Source organism: Natrix helvetica (genome assembly GCF_964273705.1).
Source record: "Natrix helvetica genome assembly, chromosome: Z".
In the NCBI taxonomy this organism is placed as follows: domain Eukaryota; kingdom Metazoa; phylum Chordata; class Lepidosauria; order Squamata; family Natricidae; genus Natrix; species Natrix helvetica.
This window is the reverse complement of record NC_138554.1, coordinates 26,291,269-26,301,940: the sequence shown is the minus strand read 5'-3', so window position 1 is coordinate 26,301,940 and position 10,672 is coordinate 26,291,269. Positions and strand designations below refer to the sequence as shown.

The 10,672-nt window shown below is 38.1% G+C and overlaps 1 protein-coding gene across 3 annotated transcripts; it reads right to left on the bottom strand.

The window, feature by feature from the left end:
- Nucleotides 1–3,938: 3,938 nt before the first annotated feature.
- On the bottom strand, nt 3,939–10,251 carry LOC309401093 (GTPase HRas). 3 transcript variants are annotated; one of them, XM_081970047.1, is made up of 6 exons: nt 10,095–10,250; nt 9,511–9,649; nt 7,960–8,093; nt 6,893–7,071; nt 5,593–5,752; nt 3,939–5,218 (listed from the first exon to the last, which is right to left on the bottom strand). In XM_081970047.1, exons 2-6 carry the CDS (start codon nt 9,521–9,523, stop codon nt 5,108–5,110), a joined length of 597 nt encoding a protein of 198 aa, XP_081826173.1. In that variant the 5' UTR covers nt 9,524–9,649; nt 10,095–10,250; the 3' UTR covers nt 3,939–5,107. The 3 variants fall into 3 exon arrangements, with proteins under 3 accessions (XP_081826173.1, XP_081826175.1, XP_081826174.1); XM_081970049.1 differs by lacking the exon at nt 5,593–5,752 and having other exon boundaries at nt 10,095–10,251; XM_081970048.1 differs by lacking the exon at nt 9,511–9,649 and having other exon boundaries at nt 10,095–10,246.
- Nucleotides 10,252–10,672: the final 421 nt, after the last annotated feature.

Below are 10,672 nucleotides of genomic sequence, written 5' to 3'. Positions count from 1 at the left end.
TGTCATTTGGACCTATAAATATTAACTATAGTTACATTAATTCCAAGCAACAACTTAAACATAACATTAACGAGAAGTTGAAATCAAAGCAAAACTACAGTAGTCTTCAACTTACAACCACAATTGAGCCCAGAATTTATGTTGTTAAGTGAGAAATTTGTTAAACAAGTTTTACTCCATTTTATTACTTTTCCCACATTTGTTAAGTGAATAACTGTGGTTCTTAAATTAGTAACACAATTGTTAAGTGAATCTAGTTTCCCTATTGACTTCGCTTGACAGAAGGTCGCAAAAGGGGATCACATGACTCTAGGACAGTAACTGTCATAAATTTGAATCAGTTGTCAAGCATCAAGATGAAAATCATGTAGCCATGGGAATGTTGCAACAGTCATAAGTGTGAAAAATGGTCAAAAGTTACTTTTTTCAGTGCGATTTTAACTTTGAACGTTCACTAAATGAATGATTGTAAGTTGAGGACTACCTGTATTGATTTCCATGTTAAATTTTTAAAGAAAAAAAACGGGGAAAAGTTTGCTTTTCCTTGCTATTCTCTCACATGGCATAAACTGAAGGTAGCAAATGACTTTCAACTCTCACCAGGCCTACCTGACCAGCTACATTTTCTCTTACTGCTGATTCTTAATGAATAGACAAACCTTTTCTTCATGTCTTGATTGAAAAGAAATCTGGCAGGTCTCTCCCCATTAATTGTCTGCTCACTCTCTAGAAGTCAGTTATCTTAGCACTGATTATGAAACACTGTGTTGGCCGACTCTAGAGAAACTCTGGAATTGTTCTAGCCATCGATTCTTAGTTTCTTTTCCTCTGCCATATCACTCTTAAGTATAATTTTTCTAGGTTGCATCTAGCTACTGATAGTTGGATGATCAATTTCCTTGACAAACAATTCAGCTAGATTTCTGCAATATCATTGATGTCTTTCAAATACTATATATAAACTAGCAAGAAAAATGGGTGCTTCAACTTTGTTTGATCTAACCATTGATGCTTACAAACTAATGCTTCTTATGTCAATCCAGCAAGGATAATATTCTGGTAGATGCTCAGCAGACCCAGGTGGCAAATCAGGAACTGCTAGTTCATTGTGTTTCATTAGATCTTTGCTCTCAATAGGCTTATTTGATTCTTGGAAAAATGCCCAGTCTTAGTTTTCCAACATAATCTGTCCTCTGGGTCGTGACCTGCCTTCTCTAAGGAGATACTTTTTTTCCCCATTGAATAGATCAGTGGTTCTGCTCATCAACAGTTTCATTGAACCTGATTGTTCATTGAACCTGAATATTTATTATATGAAAATAATTGAATAAATACTTCATAGTATTTAATGGAATTTTAATAGTTCTATGAACAACAACAGTATAGACAATTCAAAGCCACTGTCTCAGGTGGCTGGTCATCCAACCCTGGGTAATGTGTCATGTGGCAAGCCACTTTATCTTCAGGAGTAGGTACTGGCATGGAGCTCTATAGAGACCCCAAAAAATTAACCCCAATTGGCTTTCCATTTATCTATAACTTATTGACTCAGTCATTTACTGACCTCTAACTTTTTATTCACTCCTTAGATAATCCCATTGACTTTTGACGAAACCTGGAATAGAGATCCTTTCCACACCTTTCACCATTCCATTTTAAAGTAAATCAGTATCTACAATGCTAAGAGAGCCATGCTTCTCCCCTCCTTTTGGCTGTTGAAGAAACCTATATTGGTTCTTGCAGGGCCCTCAGAGGCTTCATCCTGACCTGAAACTGCTGGGGTTGATAGCAGTTTTCTCATCCTTGTTTAAAGATGTGTTTCAAGTAGTATGAAAGCTTTCTTCCTAAGTTGTGCAAGAAAGCAGACTATCAGTTATTTATTGAAAACTATTTGTTGAATCCAGATGATTTGTTGAATACATTTGATGTATCCCATGTTTTGCTACTGGTTTTCAATTCCTTTTGTCTCTAGTCTCATAGAAGTGTGACAAAGTTCATAAATGCATACATTCTAAACTGCTTCTTTTAGTTCAGATACTTATTCTGTTATGTTATCCCATCTTATTAATGTATACATCTTTGAAGTTTTAACCAGTTATGTACAGTTCTTGTTTTTTAAGATTGCATTTCTGATAGCCATTACTTCTAGAGGTAATAATTTCTGTACATTGAGCAATCTTTTTAGTTTCAATTTTGTATGGCCAAAATACCCCTTCAAGCAGATACTAGATTTCTCCAAAACAGTTTCATTTGAATAACCTTTAGATTGCCATTGTTCTTTCTGAATCCATTCTTGGATGTAGATATGCTTTAGTTTTTCCGTGGATTAAACTGAAGCTTTGAACAAATCTGAAAGGCCTTTTCTGTACTATTTTTGTTCATAGAATATCTTACAAAGATGATTTGACAGACCATATGACTTTATCTTGCAATTTATTTATTTATTTATTTACTGAGCGCTTATAGACCGCCCCCTCTCCCGAAAGGGATGGCTGCTTGGTTTCTTCCACATCACTATTTTGCAGTGTTTCTGTATCAGTTCTTTGCATCACAGCCATTCAGTCTCATTGATCTATGTGCATTAAGCATGTAATCTTTTTTTTCATGATTGGTACTTGCCCCAACTCCTATAGATAGCTTTCCCAGGTAAATAATCAGAAATGTCAAGGAGCAGACAGATAGCTTACTCATAACCATGGATTTTTGAGAAGTCAAGCACACAACCACTCACCTTTGAAAATTGTACTGAGTGTGTTTATCAATGGTGATTCATGAAACTAGTGAAGGGTATTTAATTATGGTCTGACATAAGTCTCAACTCTGGAGCCAATGTTTTTGTTAATAACTTGGATGAGGAAAGAGAAGGAATCCTTATCAAACTGCAGATAACTCAAAACTGGGTAAAATAGGGAAGCTTATTCTTTTCATTGAATCATAATGGAATATAACCCCTTGTATCTCCACTCTAACCAAATCATTTTAATAGGAGCTGGGTTGCAGTAATCTTAAGTACCTCAAATTTCAGTGTTCACCACTGGATTTCACGTTACTCACCTAAAAGCAAAGTTATCATTTTCTTTCACTAAATTAATGGTCAAGAAATACTTGCTGACTTTATAATTGTTATTCGTGTTAGTTTTCCTCTAATCTACATGATTATGAATTCTCTTTCAGTTTTTCAAGAATTGGGATTTGGGGAAAAATCTGTAAATCAGAATGGAGTTCCACTGAAAGCAGTAACAATTATGTCTACAGCAACTTAAAATGCAGATCACTTCATTTTTAAGAACATATGCTTGAAAAGGTAACCACTAAACTACCCCTCCAATTCATTTTTCTTCGGGAAAATCTTCAGTTATCTTAAATCAAAATGAAAAAATCACCGGGCCCAAATCTAAGACTAAGTAGCACATACAACAATGTAATACCTAAATGAATCAAAGTGAGTGGATGGGACCATACAGCATGAGTGCACAGTGTGTTATGTTACATAAAGCTACTGAGTCTTGAAAATGACTATTGGAGCAGGGCAAAAAAGAGACAGTCATACTTCTGCAACTTGTAAACATCTGAATCATCTTTTACAAAAAGTAAGAATGCTTAAGAACTTCATGGGGTTTTTGTTTTTTAAGATCAGACTTATTGATGCAGAATTCATAGGTTTAAAATATTTTTACAAGTTGAAAAATTCAAAATAAAGTGAAATTTGATGTAAGATTCTCGACTAAATAGTAGCATGTGTCAAGGAATTTTTGAACTGATAATCAACAATCGGTTCCTTAAAAGCCTCCAGGTTCCACAGCTATCTCACCTCCACTCTTCAAAAAAAAAATGTTTTAGGAATTTCTATAACCAAGATAACTAACAATAGCAAACTCAAGAAGTTTATACTCTTCTGAATTTGATATTCTCTTAAGAAAAAAATATTGGATCTCATATCAGGTAGCTTATTCACAGGTTTATTCCAAGTGGTGGCATGTATTTATTGTACAGTTCCTTAGGAACATAGGTAACAAAGGTTTTTGAATTGGAGGAGGGAAAAGAAAATGTTAAATATACACAAGGACAATAACTGATATCTTTAAACACTAACAGAATGATAATTCATATTTCTTCTGTTTTTTCACTGCCAATCCTTAAGTACCTATACTCCCAGGGATTAGAGAAAATATTCAGATGATTAAAAGGGAAAAAGTGGATAAGAATCTTTTGATCATATTCCTCTTTTCTGTTTTCTAAGATGTGTAAACATTACCATATTTCCCAAAACATGAATATCTATTAAGGGGAACAACAGTGATAGATTATATTTAGGATGTTTCACAGTGCCATCATTCAATCATCTTCAGAGTCAATCTTCAAATAACAATCATGTCATTACATTTGGAAAATTTCTTATCCAAATAGTCCTATTTCTCTTTCACATTGTTGATGTATCATCATTTCTGGTTCAGTTTAGAGAGCACAGGAAATATTGCCCAGAAATTACACAAAACAAGTCAAATGAAAATTAAGAAGACACAAAAAGGTAAATATTGAATTTAACCATCCAGAAAAGCTGAGCACCATCTATTTTAATACGGAGGCCTGAAACAGCTACAATGGGTTTGGCTTTCCGCATTTTCGTAGTTTGTATTTCTTGTCACCTTCAAACTGTCTTATCTGTTACCCAGGTAACAAAAAAGATGACATCACATCTATTTGACTTTTTTTTCAATATTGCAAAGAACCAAAGTAAATAAAATTCCACAAATAATGAGAAAGCCCACTAGGTAATACTCTGAATGAAACACTGCCTTGCTGCTCCTTCAATTTAGTTTCTGGAATCACGTTACACCAGATGATTTTATGGAGCAATCCTTATCCTAAGGATTTTTTTTACTGCAGAGAAGCAACAAGACAATCAAATGTGGTTATTAATATTGGTTGTGATGTCCAAGTTTTAAAAATAGCAAAAAAAAGACATTTAAAGAACACCACCACCTTTGCCTTCCAGCTGAAAAGGATGAGGGGACAAGGCCATCAGAATTTATCTTGCAGGCTGGGAAAATACCCAAACTCAAAGGTTTTTTTCCACACTAACCAACAGTGCAACAATGTCTCTCTTTTAGAGGATAATACACTTTCTTTTAGAAGATTTTTTCTTGCGTCCGTTGCTGATCTTTTCTTTGTGCTTTCGAATTTCCCGCACCAGGGTATAGAAGGCATCTTCCACTCCCTTTAGATGAATACAAATACAAAAAGTGGAGAAAGAAATAACACAAGGCTTAATTAGTTCTTTTAAAATATATTAGATATTTATATTAGACAACAAAAAGGATCAATTACCTGGGTACTCAAAATACCAAATACCTGGGTTCTAGCTAACTTTTCTTAGGCTGTTACCAATAGGCAGAAATATTTGGATGAGGAGAAAAAAAATTGTTTTTATGTATTCTTTCTCCTCACACAGGCTTATAGTGTGAATCCCACTGCTTCAGTTATTATAAAGCAAAGCATCTGACATTTGGCCCACATGATGATTAACATATAAATAATGAAGTGAAATCTGATTGAAATATATCAGTTTGTCCTACTTGCACAATACCACACCTGTCTGGTTTTGGCTGAAGTCTCTACAAAGGGGATTCCATAGCTTCTTGCAAGCTCCTGAGCTTGTTTAGTATCCACTGTCCGAGAAGGCAGGTCACACTTATTGCCCACGAGGACCATGGGAACATCATCAGAGTCCTTCACACGATTGATCTGTTCCCTGGAGTTCCCATAAGAGGAAAATGTGAACAAGGTGCTTCTGACCGTATCTACAGTCCCTAAATTCAATCCTGAGTTTTCTAGATGTTAATGAAATATATTCCAGTACTTCACTTTGCCCTGTGTGTTCTCTTATGTTTAAAGCTGATGGACTGAAATCCAGAATATGTGCAATATGCATTAGAAATACAATTCTCTTTCCCTCAGTTTTTGTGCTTCAGTATTCAAAACCATGATTCTGAATGGAGGAATGATGGCATGGAGAGGTGCTGAATCCTTTCCCTTTTAACCCCTTTGCTGCTTTAAATCCCATCCCACCAAAAAACAAAAATCCATCCCAATTTAGATGCTATTTTGAGCAAAAAAATACCTATGTCAGATCACAGAACAGTTCTTACCAATAAGGTAAGATACATATGCAATTATAAGTGCAAGTAGTCTGGCTGTAAAGAAGAGACTGATTTTCAAAATTGGAATAAAAAAACATGAAGTAACCATATTTTCTTATATATGAAATATTTGGCCAATGAACTGAACTCTTCTAATTTCCTACTTCTACTTTTATTCTACTCGCATTCTCTGCCTTCCTCCCTCCCTCTCTCTCTCCCCTTCCCCCCACCCACACCAAACTTGAATTTGGAGTTGGCTGGCTGCTCTTCAGGGAAAAATCCTATTTTTTTTTTGAAAAGACACTACATGGATGTTTGCACCGTACACAAAATTAACTTTCACATTTTCATATGATTTTTATTAAAGATTTTCACAGAAATAAAAAAGCATGAAATGATGTAAAGTAAGATTAAGGGGAAAATGTGAACAGTACAAATAGAAAAAAAACCTAGATGAAGAAACAACTTGTAATCTTTATGGCAGTTTACGAACATATTATCTCTCTGCCCTCTTTAAAATTACATCATAATACAATATCTCCCTTATTCTTTTTTAGTCGGCAACTCCTTAAGTCACCAATTAATTTCCCCCTCATTTTTAGTAAAAAAAATTCCAGTCTTTAATCAAAGTTCTATCATATTTTCAGTATTAGGTCTTGGGTACTTTTGCCATCATTATTACTGGAGTGAAGCTAACAAGGAAAAAGATAGATGCTGACTGATGGACCACAGAACTTTAGTCGTCGTCTTACCTATAATGGTGAACATCTTCAAAAGACTTTGTATTGTTGATAGCAAAGACACACAGGAAGCCTTCTCCTGTCCTCATGTACTGATCACGCATGGCACTGTACTCCTCTTGCCCAGCTGTGTCCAGGATATCTAAAAGGCATGTCTCCCCATCGATAACCACCTGCTTCCGGTAGGAATCCTGAATTCAGAAGCACACCCACCCAGAGAGAAAAATGTAACACAGAAGAAACATGGGAGAATGAAAAAACAAAAGGCAGGGACAAGATGATAAGATTGTCACAACTTTACTGAACATAAAGGTATCCAGTTACTGGAGGGGGGGGGGGCAGTCCTGAAGAACAAAGCTTTAAGTTACAATAGTTTTTATGAATGATGAGCATCCTTTTGCTAATCAGAATTTACACCTAACCACTAGAGTGATGTGGTGGATGGAACGATGATGCAAATGGAAGAAGATACTTTTTCATACATATGGCACCAACAAGATATTTGATTTTTTTCCTGAGCTTTTAGTTTTTTGGAGAAGGGAGTTAAACTATTAAGCCTATTGAGTATGTTAATTCTAACTTCAGAGAATATGTCTTTCCCAAAACAACGAGCAATTGTAGTTAGTAGGGAGGAGGGCAATGATTCCCCCCCCCCCCCAAAAAAAGGAGGCAGAGAAATTTTATTGCTCAAATTTAGATACCACCCATTTCATTCTCAGAGTGATTTTGGACGGTGTACAGTTACAAATTTAAAAATACCTCTTTTTTTTCTCTCTTCCTCTCTGCCACCCCCCCTCTATCACACACACAATATCAATAAAAGCAGCCAGATAAAGCACCCAGAAACTTTGAACTGTGCAATCTTGTATTAAAATATATATAGCTCATTAACAAAGGATGCAGCAGGTGTCAGACATTCTCAATCAGCAAATGTGTATTTTGTATTTTAAGAAACCTAAGGACGGCAGTGGAATAGAATGACAGAATCAAAGAGCAATGAACTCTTTGAACAAAACAAAATGAGACAATGACATTGAGCAATTCAAAGGTCAATGCCAGTGCTGCAGTGATTATATTACCTCTATAGTGGGATCATATTCATCCACAAAATGATTCTGGATTAACTGTATGGTTAATGCACTCTTTCCAACACCACCAGCACCCACCACTACCAGCTTGTATTCCGTCATTTCTGCTGGGCTCCAAAGCCGAACTAAAGAAAACAAAAGAAAATTAAAATCAACAGAAGACACTGCGGTGAATTCAATTCTTTTTCAATACTCATGTAATCTTAAAAGTCAAACTTGTGCAACTATTTCTGAATATTTCTTTCTGAGAATGCCCTGCAATAGGGTAAACAGAGTTTGGTGTAGTTTGAATCAGACAACAGCAGTACAAGATCAGAAGATGTGGAGATACCTGGTTCACAGAATCGGACACAACTGGATGATATCATCATCATCATCATCATCATCATCATCATCAAGAGGTTTCTTGTCATTTGACTTAGAATAGCTCAAGACACAAGGATTTCTCCTAATCTTTTATGGGAACAGGAATCTCTTTCAAAACTGACTGGAAAGAAGGAAGCCTAACTTTCAACTAATAATTGTTATCTCCAAAATTATTATTCTAGATGGATTTCTCACACTTTCTGGCTGGTATTCCCTATCCCATTCCCTTTGTCTCTTGGTTTTTCCTGTGAGGGTGAGGCCATTTCTTTGGTGTCCCTTTTTTGACACAATTTCTGTAATCTATCTACCGGTATATTTCTTTATCATGCCTACAATAATTTTTGTCTGTACCTGCTACTGACCGGTCCTGTACACTTACCGATGTTATCTTGCTTATAGTACGTGTTTTTCAACACATTTTCACTTTCCTATTTGTGTCTGTGTTAAATACTTCCAACAATTTTGGGAGTGGATATAGATGCATCAATACATATATACTATATTTGCTCACAGGTATTAAAAAGTAAAATGAGGTGGGGTATAGCTTCATGGGTTCTTATTATTTCTTTATACAGTACCTTTAACGGTATGCTTACAGTATGTTTAAAATATTGATTAGCATGGAAGTCCCTTTCAAGACTTAAGAGACAGAAGGAAAATGAAATAGGGGGAGACAATTATGTTCGGGCCCTCATCATTATCATCACCATCACTTTTGCAATTGTCAATCTACTGTAGGATGACTGCCTCTTCCATATGTTTCCAACCAGTTTGGTCCTGGGCTTTCTTTTGCCAATTAGGCCTGCAGTACTTGCTGATGTTGTTGATTCATCTTGTTTTAGGTCTTTTTTGTGGATGCTTTTTATTAAGTGGGATCCATTTTATGACTGCCTTGATCCACTTGCCATCAATTCTTCTTGCTATGTGACCAACCCACTTCCATGCTTTTATGTTCAGGTATGGCACAGAAACTAAAGGAGTTACCAAAGGCTTCTAAAGGTTTGCGTTTCATGGAAAAATACAGGATGGGGTTGGGAAGGGGATGGAATGGAATGGAATAGAATAACAAAGAGTTGGGAGCTTGGAGGTCTTCTAGTCCAACCCCCTGCTCAGGCAGGAAATTCTACCTATACCATTTCAGACAAATGATTGTCCAGTCTCTTCTTAAAAACTTACAGCGCTGAAGCATTCACAACTTCTGGACAGAGACAAAAGTTAATGGAATCCAGAGCTCCTGATTTTCAGAGGTCTCTTTCCATCTCTTGTGCAGCTTCCTTGACAAGTTAGCAAGTCTAGACCTGCTGAATCAGCGCACCTGTAAAACGCAAGGCGTGCAGTTGCCGCTTCCCATAAGGAAGGCGAGGGGCTTATTAACAGTCAGCTTATTAGCAATGGCAATCTTCTTCCCTGCGGGGGCGGGGGGAGCGGGGAAAGGCCAGCACCGCCAAGCAAAGCCAGCGAATGGCCCGTAAACTGGTACTTGCAAGAGCCTCCCACTCCGCCGCGCGCGCCGCAACCCCACAAGTATCTCCATGGCCAGGATTCCCACCCAAGGGCCCCACCCTGGTGCAGTGCTACAATGGCTGCACTCTTTTAAGGATTTGGGAAAACTCGCCCACCGGCTCCTCCAAGAAGGAATCCCCAGCCTTCCTTTCCCTCCGTCCCTTTGACCACCCCAGCGCTCCCTTCTTTTAGCGCTACTCTTGGTGCAATTAAATCAATGCGCCCCCCCAACCACCCCCACCGCCGTTCGCACTCACCCAACCCGTAGAAAGGAGAAGGGAAACCGCACTCAGGCACCCCCCATGGGGACAGAGGGCTCTCGGCGTCGGTCGGCCTCCCTCATCCAAGGCCAGGGCCTAAGGCCGGCAGCGAAACACCCCTCCCTCTATAGCCTGACAGCTCCCCTCCGCGCCCCGCCACGCAGGGCCTCCCAGCCAATGGGCGGAAGGGTACCGCCCCAGAACGACCAATGGGAGATACCGATACCATAGAGATGCGTTAAATGGGTCAGGCTAGAGGAGCTGCGGGACGGCAAGGGCGGAGACCTTGAGAAGAGAAAGCAAGAGCGTCAGCAGGAAATGGAGTGAACGCGGCGGAGGGGGGGGGGGAGAAGAATCTTAGAAAGAACAGCCTGTTCTTCTCCCCACCGCATCTCCACCCCCGCTATTAGAAAAGTTAACTTGCAAGTTAAAAGCGGCGAATATCGGTAGCTGATTGGAGCTTCTGTATGAAGAGTAGTTTACCTGTAACAATACGGGTATTATGGTCACTCCCAGTTTATATCTTCTAAAAGTCTGGGCGGTATCGAGACTGGGCGGCCCAATAAAGCAGCAGT

Excerpts from the sequence above, each read along its gene's own strand:
- LOC309401093 (XM_081970047.1), bottom strand. Across the intron at positions 7,072-7,959 it reads AATATGATCCCACTATAGAG|GATTCCTACCGGAAGCAGGT; the intron begins GTAATATAATCA and ends TTCTGAATTCAG. Across the intron at positions 5,219-5,592 it reads CTTCAGCCAAAACCAGACAG|GGAGTGGAAGATGCCTTCTA; the intron begins GTGTGGTATTGT and ends ATTCATCTAAAG.